The sequence below is a fragment of the Podarcis muralis genome, chromosome 10 (genome assembly GCF_964188315.1).
Source record: "Podarcis muralis chromosome 10, rPodMur119.hap1.1, whole genome shotgun sequence".
Classification (NCBI taxonomy): domain Eukaryota; kingdom Metazoa; phylum Chordata; class Lepidosauria; order Squamata; family Lacertidae; genus Podarcis; species Podarcis muralis.
This window is the reverse complement of record NC_135664.1, coordinates 72,632,517-72,657,094: the sequence shown is the minus strand read 5'-3', so window position 1 is coordinate 72,657,094 and position 24,578 is coordinate 72,632,517. Positions and strand designations below refer to the sequence as shown.

At 48.7% G+C, this 24,578-nt stretch overlaps 1 protein-coding gene across 2 annotated transcripts in view; it reads left to right on the top strand.

Moving 5' to 3' along the window:
• The window catches only part of KCP (kielin cysteine rich BMP regulator), a 97,096-nt gene that overhangs the window by 34,249 nt on the left and 38,269 nt on the right, over positions 1 to 24,578 (top strand). For both annotated transcript variants that reach the window (XM_077935400.1, XM_077935399.1), the window contains exons 9-25: positions 1,006 to 1,088; positions 2,055 to 2,148; positions 4,989 to 5,068; positions 5,839 to 6,015; positions 6,428 to 6,521; positions 7,546 to 7,628; positions 9,753 to 9,846; positions 10,804 to 10,883; positions 11,992 to 12,091; positions 13,694 to 13,779; positions 14,733 to 14,826; positions 16,902 to 17,054; positions 17,796 to 17,902; positions 19,145 to 19,238; positions 20,953 to 21,126; positions 23,893 to 23,975; positions 24,160 to 24,253. In XM_077935400.1, coding sequence (XP_077791526.1) covers positions 1,006 to 1,088; positions 2,055 to 2,148; positions 4,989 to 5,068; positions 5,839 to 6,015; positions 6,428 to 6,521; positions 7,546 to 7,628; positions 9,753 to 9,846; positions 10,804 to 10,883; positions 11,992 to 12,091; positions 13,694 to 13,779; positions 14,733 to 14,826; positions 16,902 to 17,054; positions 17,796 to 17,902; positions 19,145 to 19,238; positions 20,953 to 21,126; positions 23,893 to 23,975; positions 24,160 to 24,253 — 1,770 coding nt within the window. The remainder of the gene's footprint in view (positions 1 to 1,005; positions 1,089 to 2,054; positions 2,149 to 4,988; positions 5,069 to 5,838; positions 6,016 to 6,427; positions 6,522 to 7,545; positions 7,629 to 9,752; positions 9,847 to 10,803; positions 10,884 to 11,991; positions 12,092 to 13,693; positions 13,780 to 14,732; positions 14,827 to 16,901; positions 17,055 to 17,795; positions 17,903 to 19,144; positions 19,239 to 20,952; positions 21,127 to 23,892; positions 23,976 to 24,159; positions 24,254 to 24,578) is intronic.

The following is a 24,578-nucleotide window of genomic DNA, read 5'->3' as shown; positions in this document are numbered from 1 at the left end:
AAAGCAGTCATAGTTGAATCCCTGCCCGGTTTATAAGTACTATGCCAAACTTGACCCTAAACCCCTGGCTCTGGGATAAGGCAAGGGAGTGGGGTGAAGGACACGATTTTCATCATCATCATCATCATCATCATCATCATCATCATCATCATCATTTATTCAATTATCAGCCACTCTTTTTGGCCACAGCAACTCAAAGCAACATACAACATTTTAAGCAAAAAATACAAACACATGCATCCATTAAAACCAGAAATCAATCTAAGAGACATTTCTGTTTTTTAAACAGGAAAATAAAACATCTCACCCAAGCAAAGACACAATAAAAGTACCTAGTATCCAGAAGTTAACGTATAGGAACACATTTCCGTACCAAAATAAAGGTAAAGGTACCCCTGCCCGTACGGACCAGTCTTGACAGACTCTAGGGTTGTGCGCCCATCTCACTTAAGAGGCCGGGGGCCAGCGCTGTCCGGAGACACTTCCGGGTCACATGGCCAGCGTGACAAAGCTGCATCTGGCGAGCCAGCGCAGTACACGGAACGCCGTTTACCTTCCCGCTGCTAAGCGGCCCCTATTTATCTACTTGCACCCAGGGGTGCTTTTGAACTGCTAGGTTGGCAGGCGCTGGGACCGAGCAACGGGAGCGCACCCCGCCGCGGGGATTCGAACCACCGACCTTTCGATCGGCAAGCCCTAGGCGCTGAGGCTTTTACCCACCCACGCCACCCGCATCCCCAAAATAAAACGTAGCAAATTAATATCACACTGTTCCAAGTGACAAAAGTGGTTTTACCTTATTGCTCCATTACCTTATTAAAAAGTTCTGTTATCTCGATAAAAACATTGCCTTGTTGCCTGACTTCTCTGCTTACTTTTGCAGGTTTTAATTTTCCACGGATGGTGCTCTCGTTCCCTCCCTGTTTTTGACAAACAGTAATTCTGGCAGCGGTTAAGAAGCATTGCATTAATTCCTTGCCTTTCCCTCGCCTCTTTTTTGCCCAGGTTGTGAGTACGAAGGACAGAGATATCAGGAGGGAGATGTCTTTGCTGCCTCCTCGGACCCCTGTATGAACTGCTCTTGCCTGGTGAGTAGATGGAGGGAAAGGCAGAGCGCCCACCTATACTGTAGAACAAATTATCACAGTGGTAATAGTTGTTGTTGTTGTTGCTTAGTCGTGTCCGACTCTTTGTGACCCCCTGGACCAGAGCACGCCAGGCCCTCCTGTCTTCCACTGGCTCCCGCAGTTTGGTCAAACTCATGCTGGTCCCTTCAAGAACACTATCCAACCATCTCGTCCTCCGCCGTCCCCTTCTCCTTGTGCCCTCCATCTTTCCCAACATCAGGGTCTTTTCCAGGGAGTCTTCTCTTCTCATGAGGTGGCCAAAGTCTTGGAGCCTCAGCTTCAGGATCTGTCCTTCCAGTGAGCACTCAGGGCTGATTTCCTTCAGAATGGAGAGGTCTGATCTTCTTGCAGTCCATGGGACTCTCAAGAGTCTCCTCCAGCACCAGAATTCAGAAGCATCCATTCTTCGACGATCAGCCTTCTTTATGGTCCAGCTCTCACTTCCATACATCACTACTGGGAAAACCAGAGCTTTAACTATACAGAACTTTGTCGGCAAGGTGATGTCTCTACTTTTTAAGATGCTGTCTAGGTTTGTCATTGGTTTTCTCCCAAGGAGCAGGCGTCTTTTAATTTCGTGGCTGCTGTCACCATCTGCAATGATCATGGAGCCCAAGAAAGTAAAATCTCTCACTGCCTCCATTTCTTCCCCTTCTATTTGCCAGGAGGTGATGGGACCAGTGGCCATGATCTTCGTTTTTTTGATGTTGAGCTTCAGACCATATTTTGTGCTCTCCTCTTTCACCCTCAATAAAAGGTTCTTTAATTCCTCCTCACTTTCTGCCATCAAGGTTGTGTCATCTGCATAACTGAGGTTGTTGATATTTCTTCCAGCAATTTATTATTTGCGAGGCTGCTGGTCCCTTATTTTCAAATCTGTAAGTTGACAGCTATGCCCCCCCCACCCTGTTCCGTTTTTCCCTCCAGAGGAGCCTGGTCCGCTGCCACCCTGTCCACTGCCCACCCAGCCGCTGTGCCAAGCCCAGCCCTCAGCCTGGCCAATGCTGCCCTGTTTGCCCAGGTGAGTGAACAAACTGGAGCAGGTAGAGGAATCTGGCTTCTCTTCCGGATCCTGCAAAGAACCAAGATGGGGTGGGAGTGAACTGAGCCAAGACTGAGCCCCAGGAGGGGTTTTTCTGTGCCCCAAGAGCACCTAAGTTTTGATGCTGCTGTTTGCCTGCAGGACAATATATTAAGGTAAAGGTAAAGGTACCCCTGCCCATACGGGCCAGTCTTGACAGACTCTAGGGTTGTGCGCCCATCTCACTCTATAGGCCGGGGGCCAGCGCTGTCCGCAGACACTTCCGGGTCACGTGGCCAGCGTGACAAGCTGCATCTGGCGAGCCAGCGCAGCACACGGAAACGCCGTTTACCTTCCCGCTAGTAAGCGGTCCCTATTTATCTACTTGCACTCGGAGGTGCTTTCAAACTGCTAGGTTGGCAGGCGCTGGGACCGAATGACGGGAGTGCACCCCGCCGCGGGGATTCGAACCGCCGACCTTTCGATCGGCAAGTCCTAGGCGCTGAGGCTTTAACCCACAGCGCCACCCGCGTCCCTGGACAATATATTACCTGCCTCTTACTCAATCATTCACCCCCTGCGAATGTGCTCCCCCTGGAAAAATAAATACAAAAAAGGACTCAGATGACACATTTTCAGTGAGGGGGAAAAGTATTTGCCCGTTTGCCCTCTGACGAAGAAATGACCAGTCCATAATTGTAATGGTAGGTTTGTTGTAGCTGAGAGAGACAGAATAACAACAGGAAAACCCCCAGAAACCCAGAAGACAAAAGTCAGAGGTTGATGTGCATTATAATGAGTGAAATCAGTATTTGATCCCTTTGCAAAAGATGACTTAGTACTTGGTGGCAAAAACCCTTGTTGGCAATTACAGAGGTCAGACGTTTCTTGTAGGTGGCCACCAGGTTTGCACACATCTCAGGAGGTGTCATGTCCCACTCCTCTTTGCAGATCCTCTCCAAGTCAGTAAGATTTCAAGGCTGATGTGTAGCTACTCGAACCTTCAGCTCCCTCCACAGATTTTCGATGGGATTAAGGGCTGGAGACTGGCCACTCCAGGACCTTAATGTGCTTCTTCTTCAGCCACTCCTTTGTTGCCTTGGCCGTGTGTTTTGGGTCATTGTCAGGCTAGAATACCCATCCTCGACCCATTTTCAATGCCCTGGCTGAGGGAAGGAGGTGCTCACCCAAGATTTGACAATACATGGTCCTGTCCATTGTCCCTTCGATGCAGTGAAGGTGTCCTGTCCCCTTAGCAGAAAAACACCCCCAAAGCATAATATGTCCCCCTCCATGTTTGACGGTGGGGATGCTGTTCTTGGGGTCGTAGGCAGAATTCCTCCTCCTCCAAACACGGCGAGTTGAGTTGATGCCAAAGAGCTCGATTTTGGTCTCATCTGACCACAACCCTTTCACCCACTTCTCCTCTGGGTCATTCAGATGTGCATTGGCAAACTGCAGATGGGCCTGTACATGTGTTGTCTTGAGCAAGGGGACCTTGCGGGCTCTGCAAGATCTCAGTCCTTCACGGTGTAGTGTGTTATCAACTGTTTTCATGGTGACCATGGTCCCAGCTGCCCTGAGATCATTGACAAGTTCCCCATATGTAGTTCTGGGCTGCTTCATCACCGTTCTCCTGATCATTGCAGCTCCATGAGATGAGATCTTGCATGGAGCCCCAGACTGAGGGAGGTTGACAGTTATTTTGTGTTTCTTCCATTTGCGAATTATTGCACCAACTGTTGTCACCTTCTCACCAAGCTGCCTGGCAATAGTCTTGTAGCCCAGTCCAGCCTTGTGCAGGTCTACAGTCTTGTCCCTGAAATCCTTGGACAGCTCTCTGGTCTTGGTCATGGTGGCTACTTTGGAATCTGCTGGATTGATTGCTTCTGTCGACAGGTGTCTTTTGTACAGGTACTGTAAGGAGCTGGGATTACAGGTAAGACCTCTCCCTTACAACAGGTGCCTCTAATCTCAGCTCCTTGTTGTTGTTGTTGTTTAGTCGTTTAGTCATGTCCGACTCTTCGTGACCCCATGGACCAGAGCACGCCAGGCACCTCTGTCCTCCACTACCTCCCGCAGTTTGGTCATACATACAGTGAAGATACCAGGTAGCCTGACATCTGGCTGGTTGATAGGGGATCAAATACTTGTTTCACTCGTTACAATGCACATCAATCTCTGACTTTTGTCTTCTGGGTTTCTGGGGGTTTTCCTGTTGTTATCCCGTCTCTCGCAGCTACAATAAACCTACCATTAAAATTATGGACCGGTCATTTCTTCGTCAGAGGGCAAATTGGCAAATTTAGCAGGGGATCAAATACTTTCCCCCCTCACTGTATTTATTATCTATTTATTTTGCAACATGATCATTATTATTATTACTATTATTAGAATTTATATACTGCCCTATACCCAGGGGTCTCAGGGCAGTTCACAGAATAAAATCATGGCATAAAACCACAAAATAAAAATAACAACAACAACCCAATAGCCCACCCCCCAGTGTATTAAAAAATAATAATACTCAAAGCGGTTTACGAAAAATGATAAAACAGTAAAATTATGCATCAGTAGAATTAACAGCAATGATCAACGAGCCTTGAAAAGTTAAAATAGCAATAGGCTAAAAACCGGATTAAAACGAGCACCAACTTTTCTAAACCCCTGCACAAAAATATTCTGTTAGCAAGCTCTGAAAAGGTACCTGCCTGTTTTCAAGTGGCGGGGAGTTCCAAAGTGTAGATGCAGCAGCACGAAAAAAAATCAGGAATGTAATTGTTCCTAATGCTCCCTGTTCCTTGGCCTTCTTCCTTCTCTCATTCTGTCTCTCCTCTTAGCGTGTGAGCTGGACGGGCGAATCCTGGAGCCTGGGCAGAGGATCACCTCTGCGGACGGATGTCGAAGCTGCACCTGTTCTGTGAGTTATAGGAGAGTCCATGGGAATTGCAATGCCCCCAAAAGCCAGTGGGGGGCAGTAGAATGATCCCGGCACTGTGTATGTAGATTTTTATCGGCCAATGGCGGACTTTAGTGTACCTTGCGTACATTGCCAGAATTCGCACACACACCCCAGTCCTCACACTACCTGCTAACAAATACCTGATAACAAATAGAAAAATTATAATCCGCTTGCATAGTAGGTCTGTATTCAAACCGTCAAAAATCCACAATATTATTATTATTATTATTATTATATTTGAAAGTTTTTAATGTTTGAAGTTTTAATGTATTTTTAATCTCTGTTGGAAGCAGATTATTATTATTATTATTATTGTTGTTGTTGTTGTTGTTGTTGTTGTTGTTGTTGTTGTAATTTTATAATTTTATTTATTATTATTAATAATAACAATACCCTGCCCATCTGACTGGGTTTCCCCAGCCACTCTGGGCGGCTCCCAACATAAATTTAAAAACACAATAAAACATCAAACATTTAAAAACTTCCCTAAGCAGAGCTGCATTCAGATGTCTTCTAAAAGTTGGATAGTTGTTTATTTCCTTAACATCTGAAGGAAGGGCGTTCCACAGGGAGGGAGCCACCACCAAGAAGGCCCTCTGCCTGGTTCCCTGTAACCTCACTTCTTGCAATGAGGGAACCGCCAGAAGGCTCTCGGAGCTGAACCTCAGGCTGCGGACCTGGTTGCAGTGCCCATTTGCCCGTTCTGTGACCTGAGTCTCTTTCTCCAGGAGGGGGCGCTGGTGTGCACCCCTGCCCAGCCATGCCCCCCGCCTTGCACCCACGGACTGCCCCCTGCCGCTGGCTCCTGCTGCCCGGACTGCACCCGCTGCCTTTTCCGCGGGCAGCTCATTCCCAACGGTGGCGAGGTGGCGGGCAAAGACCCCTGCGAATGCTGCGTCTGTCAGGTGGGTGCCAGGAGGGATTGCCGCAAAAAAAATCACAATGCAATTTGTGCCGTGGTGGGCGGGGCCAGTGGCAGAAGTGGGCGGGGCAAAGGATGCAAATTTTGCCGATTCTGCATGGAGCTCTTTGTACCCAAGCTGCTTCTCCATCAATACAAGAGACATCTTTAGGGATTAAGGATACGTGCCAGCCAACCTAGAGATCTTGGGGTGCAATGGAGGGCCAATGAGGGGTGAGGGTTAGAGAGCATTCTAAGGCCCCTATCCCCTTCCCTGCATGAAATACGACTTGGCTCACTTTCTCGAGTCGTCTGGAGCGGGAGGGTTGTTGGTGGGGAGGGTTGAGCGATAGATCTCTGATCCAGTCAGGCTCCTTAATCATTTTGTGCTTCCTCTTACGTTTTTCCCTCCCCAGGATGGGAACATCGTCTGCTCCCAGGTCGCCTGCCCAAAGCTGGACTGTGCCAACACAGAGGAGATCCCTGGGCAATGCTGCCCCCTGTGCCAGGGTGAGAAGGAGGTGAAGGCTTCCCATTTTGCTCTTGGGGTGCAAGCTTGAGGTTGAATCCTGACAAGACAGAAGTACTGTTTCTGGGGGACAGGAGGCGGGCGTGTGTGGGGGGGACTCCCTGGTCCTGAATGGGGCAACTGTGCCCCTGAAGGACCAGGTGCGCAGCCTGGGAGTCATTTTGGACTCACATCTATCCATGGAGGCGCAGGTCAGTTCTGTGTCCAGGGCAGCTTTCTACCAGCTCCACCTGGGACGCAGGATGAGACCCTACCTGCCTGCGGACTGTCTGGCCAGAGTGGTGCATGCTCTGGTCATCTCCCGCTTGGACTATTGCAATGCGCTCTATGTGGGGCTACCTTTGAAGGTGACCCGGAAACTGCAATTAATCCAGAATGCGGCAGCTGGACTGGTGACTGGGAGCGGCCGCCGAGACCACATGACACCGGTCCCGAGAGATCTGCATTGGCTACGTTTCCGAGCACAATTCAAAGTGTTGGTGCTGACCTTGAAAGTCCTAAACGGCCTTGGTCCAGTGGACCCAAAGGAGCGTCTCCTCCCCCATCGTTCTGCCCGGACACTGAGGTCCAGCTCCGAGGGTCTTCTGGTGGTTCCCTCGCTGCAAGAAGCCAAGTTACAGGGAACCAGGCAGAGGGCCTCCTTGGTGGTGGCACCTGCCCTGTGTAACGCCCTCCCACCCAATGTGAAAGAGAAAAACAACTACCAAACTTTTAGAAGACATCTGAAGGCAGCCCTGTTTAGGGAAGCTTTTAATGTTTAGTAGGTTATTGTATTTTAATATTCTGTTGGGAGCCGCCCAGAGTGGCTGGAGAAATCCAGCCAGATGGGCAGGGAGACGCTCCTTCAGGTCTTAAATCGTCACCACAGTCACCCCCCTGCCGCTTCCCAGAGCCCCCTATGGCAACCCCATTGCCCCACCACCACCCCACGGCCGCTACGGCCCACTTTGGGATTCCTCGCAGTTGAAGCCGACCTGATGTCTCTGCATTGGTGGACTTTGACAGGTTGCCTGGACGGAGAATCCCGGCGTGAGCACAATGAAGAGTGGACCCCATCCTCGGACCCCTGCCTGAAGTGCAAATGCCTGGTAAGGTCAGGAAAATGTTGCAAGCAGAGATAAAGAAATAATCCAGAGGTATTCATTTAGACAGGAGGGACACGGGCGGCACTGTGGGTTAAACTACAGAGCCTAGGACTTGCCGATCAGAAGGTCGGCGGTTTGAATCCCTGCGATGGGATGAGCTCCCGTTGCTCGGTCCCAGCTCCTGCCAGCCTAGCAGTTCGAAAGCACGTCCTAGTGCAAGTAGATAAATAGGTAGCGCTCTGGCAGGAAGGTAAACAGCATTTCCGTGCGCTGCTCTGGTTCGCCAGAAGCGGCTCAGTCCTGCTGGCCACATGACCCGGAAGCTGTACACCGGCTCCCTCGGCCAGTAAAGCGCGATGAGCGCCGCAACCCCAGAGTCGGCCACGACTGGACCTAATGGTCAGGGGTCCCTTTACCTTTACTATTCATTTAGACACACCTCTGAATACTCCTCTATAGGAGTACATTGTATTTTAAAATGGGGTTTCAGAGTTTTTAGTGGGTTTTTCAATGTCTAATGTAGATTTTTCAATTTCATTGTTCTGTATGGAAATAAGAGGGGTTTATATCTAGATGCTAGCATAGAGATGATAACAAAAACAGGAAAACACAATGAGAGGTAAAGGAGATGCTGTGGGATTGGTGGAAGTCAACGTTTTGTTTTGTTTTTAGTGTTTATATTATTAATTTGTAATCTATGTATTTGTTTTTTGTTTTGGTTTTTTGAATGTTGTTTTTTGTGTTTTGTGTATTGTTATTTTTCGATATTTTCCATGTTGTTGTTGTTGTGTTGAAAATACTAATAAAATTTATAATAAAATATAATAATAATAAAAGAAATAACCCAGAGAGACATCCTATTTAGCAAGGACACAAAGAAACAACACGGTTAAAACAAATATTGCACACAGGGAAAACAAAGGAGACAGAGCTTTGCTTGCAGATTCACAAATTGATAAATGTGTTGACACAAATAGAAGTTTAAAACATGGTAGCTCTTGTATAAGGGATTGTTATCAAGATTGGAATGTAACTGGGTTAAGGAAGTGTCAGGAAGCAGAATGAAAGGAAACGATCCAACCTTGAAATCTTGCACATTGGGGGGCACATAAATTGCTTAATTGGCTATTTGATTGACTGGTATTCGAATTGGCGTTGTAATTTGGTATTGATGTGATGAGGCTTATATTGGATTTTTGGAATTGAAAACTGAAAAATTATTATCGAAAAAAGAGAGAAGGAAATATGTTGTAAGCCGCGTTGTGTCGCCGGAATGACGTTTGCTTGAAATGGGAGGAAGGGAGAAAAAATGTCACACACAGGAAAAACAAGGGTATAGTTTGAGATCCTCACCTGTAGTTTTATAAAATCATTTAATGTGTCAACACGAATAGAAGTTATAAATATTGCAGCTGTTGTATAAGGGTTTTTTATTGCGACTGGAATGCAATTGAAACCAATAAGAGGCCAAAATAAAGAAAATCATCAATCCTAGCATGTAGGATTATATAATTTGTTATATGAAGGATTGATATTATTGATTGTATTATAAATTGGTATTGTTATAATGAGGCTATTAAAGGTAAAGGTAAAGGGACCCCTGACCGTTAGGTCCAGTCGTGGCCGACTCTGGGGTTGCGGCGCTCATCTCACTTTACTGGCCGAGGGAGCCGGAGTACAGCTTTCGGGTCATGTGGCCAGTATGACTAAGCCACTTCTGGCGAACCAGAGCAGCACATGGAAACGCCATTTACCTTCCCGCCAGAGCGGTACCTATTTATCTACTTGCACTTTGACGTGCTTTTGAACTGCTAGGTTGGCAGGAGCAGGGACCGAGCGACGGGAGCTCACCCCGTCGTGGGGATTTGAACCGCCGACCTTCTGATCAGCAAGCCCTAGGCTCTGTGGTTTAACCCACAGCGCCACCCTCTTCCCTATAATGAGGCTATTACTGGATTGTAATTGAAAATTAATAAATATTATTATCAATAAAATAAAATGGGAGGAAGGGGCTTTTGTTGGGGAAGGGAGAGCAGTCTGTGAGTCAGGCCCTGCAAGACATTCTTGTTCCCTTGAAAAGTACCAATTCTATTATCTCCCTCCCCCCGTTTTCTTCCGTGCCCCCAGGAAGGCCACGCCGTCTGCAAAAGGAGGCACTGCGCCAGTCTCTGCCGCCACCCAGCACCCCCTCGCCCCGGGACTTGCTGCCCCGTCTGTGATGGTGAGTCCCAGGAGATTATTTAAGAGGCTGTCCCCTGCATCTCGAACTCAGAGCCCTTTACAGACTCTTCCTGCCCCGGTGCCTCCAGGTTGTGGGATGAGATCCAGGAGAGGCAGTCAAGTACAGCATTCCTTGAAATGCTAGAGAAGACATGTGAGGGGATGTTTGGTCCAGCCAGTCAAAACTTCCTGTTCCTCCTGGGCTGGAGCATCCTTCCTTTTGCATGTGATAGAAGGTGGGTGTGGCCTCACCTGTCCAGGTAACAAAAGGATGAGTCATGCAGCACACCTCTCTCTTTTTGGCTTCCTTCTTTGTTTGACCAGCTTCTAGCTAGGACTGCTCTGCTAGCTCTCAGCTAGCAGAAGCACTGGGATTATTTCCCCATGTGGGGTAGATCCAGTGTACATACAGTGGTACCTTGGGTTAGTACTTAATTCCTTCCGGAGGTCCATTCTTAACCTGAAACTGTTCTTAACCTGAAGCACCACTTTAGCTAATGGGGCCTCCTGCTGCTGCCGTGCCGCCGGAGCACGATTTCTGTTCTCATCCTGAAGCAAAGTACTTAACCCGAGGTAATATTTCTGGGTTAGCGGAGTCTGTAACCTGAAGCGTATGTAACCCGAGGTACCACTGTATTTGTAACCAAGTCTGCCTTCAGGAATCCAACTGTGAACTGATGTGAGTAAACTTCTTTTATTGACTTTGAATAAGATTCTGGCATCTTTATTCTTTTAAGAGGGATTCAAGGGAAGTTACCAGGAACGTACAATTCAATCTGAGACAGGCTGAATTGTATAATAGTGAGAGGCTCACACGAGCCTGCAACCAGCTATCTGCTGTGCATGTAAAAAGGGGGGGGTGTAAACTCTGCTAAGTAAAGGAACTTTCTAGCGCAAGTTAGGAAGGATATTAATAAACAATATATCCTCTCCTGCCACCCTCAACATTCCCACACAGGTTGTCTGTGGGAAGGGAGAGAGTACCGCAGCGGAGAGGTGGTCCCGAGCGGAGAGCCTTGCAAGCGCTGCACCTGTGTGGTGAGTCTTCCATCGCCGAGTCTTGCATTTCTTTCTTTTTTCTTTATATTTTTCAAGTTTATACATTTCATTAGTTTTGCAATCCATTTGACCTTTCAAAACTTGGCTTCCTTTCCCCTCTTTCTGCGTTTCCTTAAGTTTATTTTTTAATATCTTCTGCATATCCAAATTCCTTTAACTTGCTCATTATCTACTGTAAATACATACTCTTAATAAAACTGCGGTTTATTGCACTAATCCTGCTAATGTTTTTATCTGTTTCCAATTTATCTGTAAATACTCAATAAACCATTTCCATTCTTTTCTTGAAAGTTCATCTTGATTTCTTATTCTTCTGGTAAGTTCGCCATTTCTGCACATTCCATAAGTTTTTGTATCCATTCTTCCTTTACTAGGACTTCTGCCTCTTTCCATTTTTGGGCAAGTAACATTCTTGCTGCTGTAGTAGCATACATAAATAAATTTCTATACAATTTAGGTTGTTGCCGAGTCTTGCATTTCGGGTGTGGTGTTTGTTCCCTCCCCACGCTACTCCGGCTTGGAGCTATTTATATTATTTCTTCATTAAAAAAATACTTGCAACCTGCTGCGTCATTCAAAAATGTATTGTGTTGTTGTTTAGTTGTTTAGTTGTGTCCGACTCTTCGTGACCCCCTGGACCAGAGCACGTCAGGCCCTCCTGTCTTCCCCTGCCACCCGCAGTTTGGTCAGACTCATGCTGGTAGCTTCGAGAACACTGTCCAACCATCTCATTGTATAGAATGTATAGAAAACAATTAAAAAAACATAAAACCGTCTTTAAAAGTTAAAGGCAGAAGTCGATCATAACCATTGTGGAAAGATGCCTTCTTAGTTGTCCACACAGGGTTCTGCTGGAATAGAAGAGATTTCAGCAAGTGTTTAAAAGCTGGCACAGAAGGTGCCTACTGAATCTCTAGTGGCAGAGAGTTCCACAAGACCCGGTTGACAGTCTCTGTTTCTCATTGTTGTCCAACGAGCCTCACCAACTCGGGGAATGACCAAAGACGCTGTTGGGGGAGGGTGTGTGCTGAGGGGGGTGGAAATGGCCCTGGAACCCCCTTCCTAACCCTTTTGCTTCTTCCGACAGGCCGGGGAGGTTTCGTGTGAGCGAGCCGCGCCCAAGTGCCCTCCGCCGTCCTGCAGCCACCCGGGCAAACTCCCGGGACAGTGCTGCCCAACCTGCGACGGTGAGTTGTCTCTCGCCCACATCACCGTCACCATCAGGCCTGCAAGGTGCTCTCTGGGCGGCTTCCCTTGTTGCACCCCATCCGGAAGGTGAAGTCGGGGCAGGATGCTGCAGCACAATTGCTGACAGCAGTGCGGCCTCGCCAGCGTGTAACAGCTGCGCTCAGAGATCCGCACTGGTTGCCGGTCTCAGGACCACCCATCCCCAAAGTGTCCCTATTTTCCAGGGACAGACCCGGATTTACAGAAGCCGTCCCGGTTTCTGATTTTATCCCGGAACGTCCCGCTTTTCCTTAGGGCATCCCTATTTTCATCGGAGGAATGTTGGAGGGGATGGAGTTATGGAACTCCTGGAGCCATTGATGGCAGCCCTGTATGGGGCGGCGGAATATGTTATATACCGTATTTTCCTCTCCATAAGACACACTTTTTTCCTCCTAAAAAGTAAGGGGAAATGTCTGGCGTCTTATGGAGTGAATGTGCGGTCGTTCGCTGGCTCCCTTTCCGGCCCCTTGCCCAGGCCTCCATTGTTGAATGTTCTGCAGACGAAGGCTGTTTATTTCCCCAGCGACATGGGACTGGCTGATTAGTTTATCTGTCTGGAAAGTGTAGAAACGGCTCCCTTTCCTTTCCTAAAGAAGCTGCAGAACTGTGAGTTGAACCCCATAAAAACAGGATTTTTTCCCTTTGCAAAGTAAGCTCAACGACTTTGAGCTGATTCTCAAAAAAGGGCCTTTTCCCCTTTGCAAAAGAAACCGCGCAACTTTGAGCTGATCCTCCAAAAAACAGGGCTTTTTCCCCTTTGCAAAAGAAGCTGCACAACTGTGAGCTGATCCCCCCAAAATGGGGCTTCCCCCTTTCCTCCTCTAAAAACTAGGTGTGCCTCTCCGGACCATAGGAGGGGGAGAACAGGGGGGGGGGATTCTCCCCCTCTCTGCGCAGCGCCCCTTCAGCGAAGCAGCCTGCTTCGCTGAAGGGGCGCTGCGCAGAGAGGGAAATTTGTGCAGCGCCTCTCCAGCGAAGCGAAGCCAGGAGAGCAAGAGGGATCGGTGCGCACTGACCCCTCTCGCTCTCCAGGCTTCAGCGAAAGCAACGCGAAGCCTCTGGAGCACAGGGGGAGCTCTCCCTCTGCGCTTCGGAGGCTTCGCGTTGCTATCGCTGAAGCCAAGGAGCCTGCATTTGCTCCATAGGACGCACACACATTTCCCCTTCATTTTTGGATAGAGTGAAAAATACGGTAAACCATGCAATAAAAAGCAATTTTTGAAAGTTAAACAGCATCCGTTATAGCCGCTGGGAAGGATGTATTCTGAACTGCCTGCGCAGGCCTGGCAGAATAGAGAAGTTTTAGGCTGGCATTTGAAAGCTGGGGCAGAAGGTGCCCATTGAATCTGCATTGGCAGAGTCTCAGTCGTCATCCTTGGCCAATTTCAGGAGCCTAAATTGGGTGGTGGGTTGTGGTGGGGGGGGGTTGGACAGGAGTGTCCTGGGGGAAGGGCAGAGGCAGGATTGGGCAGGATCCTGACCCCGCAGTTGATTTAGCATTTGGGGGGGGCTTAAAATGCCATTCGCTTGACCTCCTGCTCCTCTCTCCCCTTGGACAGTGTGTGAATTTGAAGGACGGCCCTTTCAGAACGGGGACACCTTTCGGCCTGCAGGGGGCAGCCCTTGCCTTCAGTGCACGTGCTCAGTGAGTAGGGCAGGGGTGGGGCAGGGAGGGGCTGTGCTCAGAGGGGGGGTGCCACTCATGGCACAGTGGGGAGGGGAGGGTTTTCACTATCCCTTTCTCTCCAGCAGGTCCCTCGTTGCTTCCAGGTGGCCTGTTTGATTGAACATTCAGTTTCTGGAGAGATTAGACGAAGTTGCCTTTTCCTGACCATTCATTCTGATTTGCTTGCGGGGAGATTAGATGACGTTACCTGATTCATGACCATTCATTCTGATTTGCTTGTGGGGAGATTAGACGAAGTTCCTTATTTCATGACCATTCATTCTGACCTGATTGTGGGGAGATTAGACGAAGTTCTTTATTTCATGCCTATTCATTCTGACCTGATTGTGGGGAGATTAGACGAAGTTCCTTATTTCATGACCATTCATTCTGACCTGATTGTGGGGAGATTAGACGAAGTTGCGTCGGAGCAAGTGCATTTCCCTGTCACTTTCCTTATTGCAAACACCCCCTGCTTCTTTGGGGTGGGTGACAACAAATTCATTTATTATTTTTATTCTAACATTTACACCCCTCCAAGGAGCTCAGTGTGGCAAATTTAGCGTATTTTTCGCTCTATAAGACGCACCAGACCACAAGACGCACCTAGTTTTTGGAGGAGGAAAACAAGAAAAAAAATATTCTGAATCCCAGAAGCCAGAACAGCAAGAGGGATCGCTGCGCAGTGAAAGCAGCCTGCATTCACTCCATAAGACTCACACACATTTCCCCTTACTTTTTAGGAGGGAAAAAGTGAATCTTGTAGAGCAAAAAATACGGTATTTGCTTCCTTATTCATTCGTGAAAAGTCTTAATGCTCAGAGCGACTCGCACCGATCTCAAAAAGCCCATAAACACGAGCGACACCCCGGAATACTTTCCGAGCCAGAGTCTTGCGAGATTCCGCTGACCTCCTTCTTTCCTGTCTACAGGATGGGCACGTCCGGTGCCAGGAGGAGCTGTGCCCACCTGCGACTTGCTCCCAGCCCGTCCAAGACCCAGGGCACTGCTGCCCACTCTGCAAAGGTGAGCTTTGAACCCCAGGGCAGACAAAGCTTTGCCCAGGGCCGGATTTTGGTTTGATACGGCCCTAAGCTCCTGAAGGTCATGGGGCCCTTTCTATGTCCAGCTATCCCTTGCCAACAACAAATTGTCTCTGTTTTTTTGTGTTGAATACAGTGGTACTTCGAGTTAGATACGCTTCAGGTTACATACGCTTCAGGTTACACACTCTGGTAACCCAGAAATAGTGCTTCAGGTTAGGAACTTTGCTTCAGGATAAGAACAGAAATCGTGCTCCGGCGGCGCGGCAGAAGCAGGAGGCCCCATTAGCTAAAGTGCTGTTTCAGGTTAAGAACAGTTTCAGGTTAAGAATGGACCTCCGGAATGAATTAAGTACTTAACCTGAGGTACCACTGTATATGCTACTGTATATGGTAATTTATGGACCTTTATGGTAATTTATAGAGACACGGGTGGGGCTGTGGGTTAAACCACAGAGCCTAGGACATGCCGATTAGAAGGTCAGCGGTTCGAATCCCTGTGACGGGGTGAGCTCCCGTTGCTCAGTCCCAGCTCCTGCCAACCTAGCAGTTCGAAAGCACGTCAAACTGCAAGTAGATAAATAGGTACCACTCTGGCGGGAAGGTAAACGGTGTTTCCGTGTGCTGTGCTGGTTTGCCAGAAGCAGCTTAGTCCTGCTGGCCACATGACCTGGAAGCTGTACGCCGGCTCCCTCAGCCAATAAAGCGAGATGAGTGCCGTAACCCCAGAGTCAGTCACGACTGGACCTAATGGTCAGGGGTCCCTTTACCTTTACTTTATGGTAATTTATGGACTAAGCATTAAAGAGTTACAGTGCCTGTTGTGGTTGCAGAGACCGATACAGGAGAGACATGTTTTATTGCAGCTGGGGCAGACGAAGATGTCCGCTTCTGCTGCTGCAGGTCAGGGCCGGATTTAGGTTTGATGAGGCCCTAAGCTCCAGAAGGTAATGGGGCTGTTTCTATGTCCAATTTCCTTTGTCCACAACAAATAGTGGCTGTTTTTGTGTGGAATATATGCTATATGATAATTTATGGACCTAATAGGTATCTCAAGACATTTGCCCATGTTTCCCTGCAATCAGTCCATGCAGAATGTAGGCACCCTATATATAGAAAGGAGCAAAGCAGTGATATTTTAGGGAGCAGGCGAGCAGGCAGGACCCATGACTTACATCAGGCATAGGCAACCTTCAGCCCTCCAGATGTTTTGGACTACAATTCCCATCATCCCTGACAACTGGTCCTGTTAGCTAGGGATCATGGGAGTTGTAGGCCAAAAGATCTGGAGGGCTGAAAGTTGCCTATGCCTGACTTACATCACAGGAGCCTACACAACACAAAACACGGTTGCTGTAGGTAGGTTTTATTTTATTTGTTTTTTATCTTATATTTTGGAAATGTACATCCAGGGTTTTTTTCCTTTATTTTTTTTTTGGGGGGGGGCCCAAGAGAGAGGGGCCCTAAGCTAGAGCTTGTTTAGATTATACCTAAATCCGGCACTGGCTTTGCCAGTTCCTAGGTAAAGGTAAAGGTACCCCTGCCCGTACGGGCCAGTCTTGCCAGACTCTAGGGTTGTGCGCTCATCTCACTCTATAGGCCGGGAGCCAGCGCTGTCCGGAGACACTTCCGGGTCACATGGCCACCGTGACAAGCTGCATCTGGCGAGCCAGCACAGCACACGGAAACGCCGTTTACCTTCCCGCCAGTAAGCGGTCCCTATTTATCTACTTGCACCCGGGGGTGCTTTCGAACTGCTAGGTTGGCAGGCGCTGGGACCGAGCAACGGGAGCGCACCCCGCCGCGGGGATTCGAACCGCCGACCTTTCGATCGGCAAGTCCTAGGCACTGAGGCTTTTACCCACAGCGCCACCCGCGTCCTCTTTGCCAGTTCCTAGGCAGGACCAATTCTGCCACTCCTCCTGAGTGCTCCCAGATGAAAGATCTGGATCCAGCTTGGGCATGTGAGGATTGCAGGTTTGGAAGGGACCCCCAGGCATCATCCAGACTGACCCCGCCACCATTCCTATGATGACAACTCTCTCTCTCTCCCACCAGTGTGTGTCCTGGACAGCGTGGAGTTTGAAGACGGCACCGAGTGGGAACCGGAGGGCGAGCCCTGCACCAGCTGCATCTGCCTCCAGGGGGAGCCGGTGTGCAGCCCCACCCCCTGCCCCCCACTTCCTTGCCAACATCCAGCCCAGCTGCAAGGTGAGAGCACACCTGGACGGCCCGCCTCCAAGTCTCCGCTATAGGGAGGGGGCAGCTGACACAGATAGATGCACCAAATTCCTTTGTACCGTTCACGTGCCAAATCAGCCATTGCCAACCTGGTGCCCTCCAGGTCCTTTTCATGATACCGTATTGGTCCAAATATAAGCCTGCCCAAGGGCTGCCTTCAGATGTCTTCTAAAAGTCTGGTGGTTGTTTTCCTCTTTGACATCTGGTGGGAGGGCGTTCCACAGGGCGGGCGCCACCACCGAGAAGGCCCTCTGCCTGGTTCCCTGTAACTTGGCTTCTCGCAGGGAGGGAACCACCAGAAGGCCCTTGGCGCTGGACCTCAGTGTCCAGGCAGAACGATGGGCGTGGAGACGCTCCTTCAGATATACTGGGTCTTTAAAGGTCAGCACCAACACTTTGAATTGTGCTGAAAATTTTATAACTGAAAATCAAAATAGTTTTTTTTTTAAGTCTTGCTCTGCTTTCCTTGGGACCCCAACCCTGAGGCTGAGAGGGGCTCTTGACGTCTGGGCAGCCCAGGACCTCCAGACACACTGCCCAGACTTGCACCCCGGGAGGCTACTTCAGTGCTGCTAACACAGCGGTCTAACTTCACCTCCAGAGGAGAACTCCCTTCTCTCTCGAGACAGATGGGTACCAAACAAGGTTCTTAGCCAGACCAGCACCCAGTAGGTGTGGAATTGTGACTCTCACCCTCTGCCTCCTCTGCAGGGTCCTGCTGCCCAGGGTGCCAGCAATGCTCCTACAACCAGAGGCTCTACAGCAACGGGCAAGAGTTCATCGACCCAGACCATCCCTGCCAGAGCTGCCGGTGTCTGGTGAGAGCCAGCAGGGGACTCAGCTACATTAGTCAAAAAACTGTATTTTGAATGTGTTATAAACATGTAACACTAGGTGGCACTGTAGAGCCCAAAACTTTTCTATGCAATTTTACATAGCGATTTTTTCCCCTTTTGTTCTAATGATTTAATATATGACTTCCCGTATTTTTTGCTCCATAAGACGCACCTGATCATAAGACACACCTAGTTTTTAGAGGAGGAAAGGGGGAAAGCCCCATTTTTTGGGATCAGCTCAAAGTTGCTCAGCTTCTTTTGCAAAGGGGGAAAGTCCCTTTTTTGAGGATCAGCTCAAAGTCATTGAGCTTCCTTTGCAAAGGGAAAAAATCCTGTTTTTATGGGGTTCAACTCACAGTTCTGCAGCTTCTTTAGGAAAGGAAAGGGAGCCGTTTCTACAGTTTCCAGACAGATAATCTAATCAGCCAGTCCCATGTCGCTGGGGAAACAAACGGCCTCCGTCTGCAGAACATTGAACAATGGAGGCCTGGGCAAGAGGACAGCGATCGACCGCACATTTGCTCCATAAGACGCACAGACATTTCCCCTTACTTTTTGGAGGGAAAAGGTGCGTCTTATTGAGTGAAAAATACGGTATTTATGGTGGGTTTTTGCCTGTGTGTAGATGCAGCTGAACGTCGCCCAAGCATGCCCAGAGGCCGTTTTCCTGGACATTAGCTGTCTCACAAGCCAAATACAGTCATACCTCATGTCACGTCCACTTCATGTTACGTTCTTTCAGGTTACGTCCCACGGCGACCCGGAAGTACCGGAAAGGATTACTTCCGGGTTTCGCCGCTCACGCATGCACAGAAGCATAAAATGACATCACGCGCATGCGCAGAAGTGGCGAATCGCAACCTGCGCTCTTTTCATGTTGCGAACGGGCCTCCGGAATGGATCCCGTTCGCAACCAGAGGTACCATTGTAAATAAGTGGGCCTTGCCAGTCCCTACCAGGTCAGTTGAGAAGCTCAGGTCTTGCAAAGTCTGACCATCTTTGATCAGCTTTGTTAACTCTTCTGCAACCCCACGCCATCAGGAAAGCAGAATCCGAAAGATCTCTGGAGGGGTCCTGAGTCTGTGCAGTTTAGGCAGGGAACGAACATAAGCAGAGGCCACAGTTTTGGGGCAGAACCACTTGTGCTGTGTTCTTTGAGAGGAAAAGGGCAGTATACAAATTTAATAGCAATAATAAACAACAATGCCTCCTTCTCCGCCGCAGGATGGCACCGTCCGCTGCTCCCCCACTCCCTGCCCCCCACTGACTTGTCCGCATCCGGAGAGGAGGCCTGGAATATGCTGTCCAAAGTGCCCCGGTGAGTCACCGAACGGGTAATTCCCATTTCAGCACCTGGAAAGGTGGGAGTTGTAGTTTGTTCAGGATCATAGCTGTCAACTTACAGATTTGAAAACAAGGGACTCAAAAATAAGGGCTCAGCAGCCAAAATAAGGGATTTTCAGAGCACAGGTATATTCAACTTCTGAGCCCCTCTGAGCCAAAGGCAGAAAGCCCAGCCAGCAGCCAAACGAAGCCTCAAGCGGTGGTTCCCACAGCGCAGCAACCCGGCAAAGGGGATGCAGCAAGGAAAACCACTGTCACCTCTCCGCTGGGAAGCGCTGAGCAAAGGCGAGTCCCCAGGCAACGCGGCCGATTTGATCAGCACAAGGCACGCAAGCTCCACCCCCCAGTCGTTCTGCGACTCCTTATTGGGTGAGCAACACAGCCAAGCAACACAGTTGGAGCCTTCCTCCTCCCTGGCCGGCAGGGAGGGAGGGAGGGAGAGGAGCTGCTTCCTTTGAAACCCGGGAAATTTAAGGGGCATCATCAATAAGGGACAGCAGCGGGACACAGTGCTGGGATAAGGGACTTTCCCACCAAATAAGGGACGGTTGACAGCTATGTTCAGGATGCTGAGAGACCCCCTGTTCCCCACACAGTGCTACAGTTCCCAGAATGGATAACCACCCATCCCTCTTCACGGGGAGCTCTGGGGACTGTAGCTCTCCAAAAGGAACAGAGACAGGGCTGTCTCCTTAATAACTCTCGGCACCCAAACTACAGCTCCCAGAATTATGCAGAGAGTAATTGGGCCTGATCCAGCCTGCGGGCCTTAGTTTGCCAACCCATGGGGTAGATCCACATGTATATACTTTGTAACTAAGTCTGCCTTCAGGGATCCAACTGTGAACTGAATGAGAGTAAACTACTTTTATATAAAATAAAATAAAATAAAAAATTCCTTCCAGTAGCACCTTAGAGACCAGCTAAGTTAGTTATTGGTATGAGCTTCCGTGTGCATGCACACTTCTTCAGATACACGGAAACAGAAGTCACAGAAGAGGACATTAAATTTATCTCTTTAACATCTGACGGGAAGGCATTCCATAGGGCGGGCGCCACCACCGAGAAGGCCCTCTGCCTGGTTCCCTGTAACCTCACTTCTCGCAGGGAGGGAACTGCCAGAAGGCCCTCGGAGCTGAACCTCAGTGTCCAGGCAATGGGGGTGGAGACGCTCCTTCAGGTATACTGGACCGAGGCTGCTTAGGGCTTTCAAGGTCAGCACCAACACTTCCTCCCCTTCTACTAATGCTCACCTTCTGCCAAAGGGTTCAGGATCAGGCAGCCCATCAGGCAGAGTCCAAGGTAGACCACTTGCCCCATCTTCTGGTTCTCCTGGGGAAACAAGGTGTCAGCAACATTCACCCCAGCTAAGGGCCTGGCATTTCCAGAAATGATGGGTCCATTGTGTGATGCAGGGGTTTTTTATTTTTTGGGCTTTGAGCTTGTGATCATTCAAAATTCAAAAAACAGGCAATGCTGAGTTGCTTATAAGAACCAGACTATCTCTTCTGCTTTGACAACATCAAATATTGCTGCAGCACAGCAGCCAGGTTCAGTATTTTCCAAGTCATACGAAAAGCAAAGTTAGCTGTGTTGCGGTTTGTAAGAAAAATCTCCAGATCCCTTTGGGGCATAGCTGTAAACAGGGCCTTCTATCCTCTCCTGCCTCCCTGAATGTTCCCACACAGATTGCACTCAGGACAACCGAGTGGTGCTGGACGGAGAGGAGCTACCTAACCCGCTGAACCCCTGCCAGGCGTGCCTGTGCACCGCTGGAGAACTGCGCTGCAAGGAGCGTCAGTGCCCGGGCGCCCTGTGCGCTCACCCCTTGCCCGGATCCTGCTGCCAGAACAACTGCAACGGTGAGCATCTCCTGCACTCGGCTAGAATGCCACACACACACACACATCCCGGGAATCACAGAATCGTACATTTGGAAGGGGACCCCACACACACACACCAAGGGATCATCTAGCAAACTTTTTCAGCAGGGGGCCAGTCCACTGTCCCTCAGACCTTGTGGGGGGGCCAGACTATATTTTGAAGGAAAAAATGAACAAATTCCTATGACCCACAAATAACCCAGAGATGCATTTTAAATAAAAGGACACATTCTACTCATGTAAAAACATGCTGATTCCCAGACCGTCTGCAGGCCGGATTGAGAAGGCGATTGGGCTGGATCCGGCCCCCGGGCCTTAGTTTGCCTACTCATTATCTAGCCCAAGCCCCTGAAAGGCAGGAATCACATCCAGAAAGTAATGGAATCATGGATTTGGAACAGGGCCAAATTTTGGTTTGATGAAGCCCTAAGTTGCTGAAGGTAATGGGTGTTAAAGAAAAATCTAGGTGCGAGGCTGCTCCGTCCCCCAGCTGGTCAGAGCCCGCGGGTCCCTGCGGAATAAAGGAAGGAGTCCAGCCAACCGGAGCAAATAGCTGTAGACCAAAGTTTCAAAGAGGAATTTTGAACCCTGAGGATGGGGTGACAAAGACTTTTAAAACTTTCCCACCACATCCCAGAATACAGTTCGAAGGGGAGGGGTTAACCTTGGCAAACATGTCCAGACAAGTCCTTGGTACAAGATTAGCATAAGCAGACATGGCAGGGCAAGACTCAGGTATAAGATTAGCATAGACAAATATGTCTTAAGTACCCACCACCCAAAAGTACAATAGAAGTTCCTTTGCATGTCTGGAGCCTGAGGCGAGTCAGGTGATGAGATTGGGCTTCCTCTGGCTAACAATGAGTCCAGCAGTTGTCACCTCTGAGAACTTCCTGGAGTCCTTTTTCAAGGGGAAAATAGCTTTGGAATGAAGAAAACTGGGAAAGGAGATGATTTCATATTATTTTTAAAGTTAGGTGACTTCCCTGAGCTGTCAAGTTGGAAGGATATATTCAGGCATAATATTTGTAATATTTAACTTTAAAGATGTGCCCCCCCCCCCCGTAATTTCCATAACATGGGGCCCTTGTTATGTCCAGGTGTCCTTTGTCAACAACAAATTGTCACTGGTTTTTTGTGTTGAATATATGCTATGTGGTCATTTATGGACCTAACAGACCTAATATGGACCTAAAGCCATTTGCACATAACAAGATATGTATTTTGTCAAAGTAATTGCTGAACTGAAATACTGTTAAGAAGAAGTTACAGATAGGTAGCCGTGTTGGTCTGCCATAGTCAAAACAAAAAAATTCCTTCCAGTAGCACCTTAAAGACCAACTAAGTTAGTTCTTGGTATGAGCTTTCGTGTGCATGCACACTTCTTCAGATACACTGAAGAAGTGTATCTGAAGGAATTTTTTTGTTAAGAAGAAGTATATTAATAGTGAAATACAATTCAGAACAAGTATATTCATAAAAAGGTAAAGGGACCCCTGACCATTAGGTCCAGTTGTGACTGACTCTGGGGTTGCGGCGCTCATCTCGCTTTACTGGCCGAGGGAGCCGGCGTACAGCTTCCAGGTCATGTGGCCAGCAGGACTAAGCCGCTTCTGGCAAACCAGAGCAGCACACGGAAACGCCGTTTACCTTCCCCCTATTTATCTACTCGCACTTTGACTTGCTTTTGAACTGCTAGGTTGGCAGGAGCAGGGACTGAGCAACAGGAGCAAGTCCTAGGCTCTGTGGTTTAGACCACAGCGCCACCTGCTATCCCTAAGTATATTCATAGTGAAATACAATTAAGAACAAGTATATTTATAGTGAAACACAATTAAGAACAAGTATATTAATAGTGAAATAATTATTAAGTTCTAACTTAAAATGACTTTTTATTCATAACAAACTTAATAATGAAAACACATCGGCATTTGGCAATAACAAAAGTTCCTTTAGGAACACAGTTTACAAAGACTCATAATCTAATCCGGCCATAGGAAACTTTGGCCCTCCAGATGTTTTGGACTACAATTCCCATCATCCTTAGTTAACAGGACCAAAACATCTGGAGGGCCAAAGTTTGCCTATGCCTGACCTAATATCTAGAAACTTACTATAACATGAATTAATAGGTGTAAATATATGATGCAAACGGTTAATAATTATAAATAGCAGAATGTAGGCACCCTATATATAGAAAGGAGCAAACAAATTGTCTCTGTTTTTTGTGTTGACTCGATGCTATATGGTAATGGATGGACCCAACAGGTATCTCAACATGAAATAATAGGTGTCAATATATGGTGCAAACTGCTAATAATTATAAATAGCAGAATGGAAGCTCCCTGTATAAAGGAGCAAACCAGGGATATTTTAGGGAGCAGGCGGGGCCCATTTCTTACATCATAGGAGCCTCCACAACATAAAACATGGTTGCTGTATGTAGCTTTTATTTTATTTGTTTTTTATTTTGGGAATGTATATCCAGGGGTTTTCCCCTTTACATTTTTTGGGGGCCCCCAAGAGAGTGGAGACCTAAGCTACAACTTGTTGAGCTTATACGCAAATCCGGCACTGATTTGGAAGGGAAACCTGAGGGTCATCTATCCCAACCCCGCCTAGAGGCTGCCCCTGATCCCCACTTGTTTCCTAGTATTGCCCCCTGTCAGCTCTGCTCCCCAGAACCACACAGATCCCTTTCTCCAACTAACGGGTCCCACTATTAACCCTTCCCTTCCTGCGCAGGCTGCAACTACGCCGGGAAGGAATACCCCAACGGAGCTGAGTTCCCCCACCCCACGGACAAGTGCCGGCAGTGTCACTGCATCGTGAGTGCCAGGGTGGCGGGGAAAGGAGGGCGGGGTCTTTCCCCTTTGCAATCACAGAAGGTGCACCCAGAGGCCATCTAGTCCACCCCCTCCCCTGCAAAGCAGGAATCCTAGCACTATAGAATCACAGAACTGTACCAGCGCAACGCTCAGCCAGCTTTTCTTCCCCCCGTCCCGTCTGCAGAATGGGAACGTCCAGTGCCTCTCACGCCGCTGCCCGCCCCTTCTGTGCCCGGAACCGTTCCTGATGCCCGGAGAATGCTGCCCCCGGTGTCCAGGTAAGGAACTGCACCAGCTTCACCTTCCAGGGTCTGCCCGCTTCCCTGGCATGGGGCCCGATCCCCGAAGGGCTTGTTGCTTGCTCACTTATTTCCTAAGCGCGTGTGCCCCTCGCGCCAACAGAAACTCTCTCAGCAGCTCATGCCATAAGTACCGTGTTTTTCGCGCCATAAGACGCACTTTTTTCCTCCTAAAAAGTAAGCCGAAATGTCTGTGCGTCTTATGGAGCGAATGTGTGGGCCCTGGAGCCGAATTGCCCAGGGGCAAAAAGCAGATCATGGCTTTTTTTTAGAAAGAGGGAAGCGGGTGTTGAAACAAAGCCGC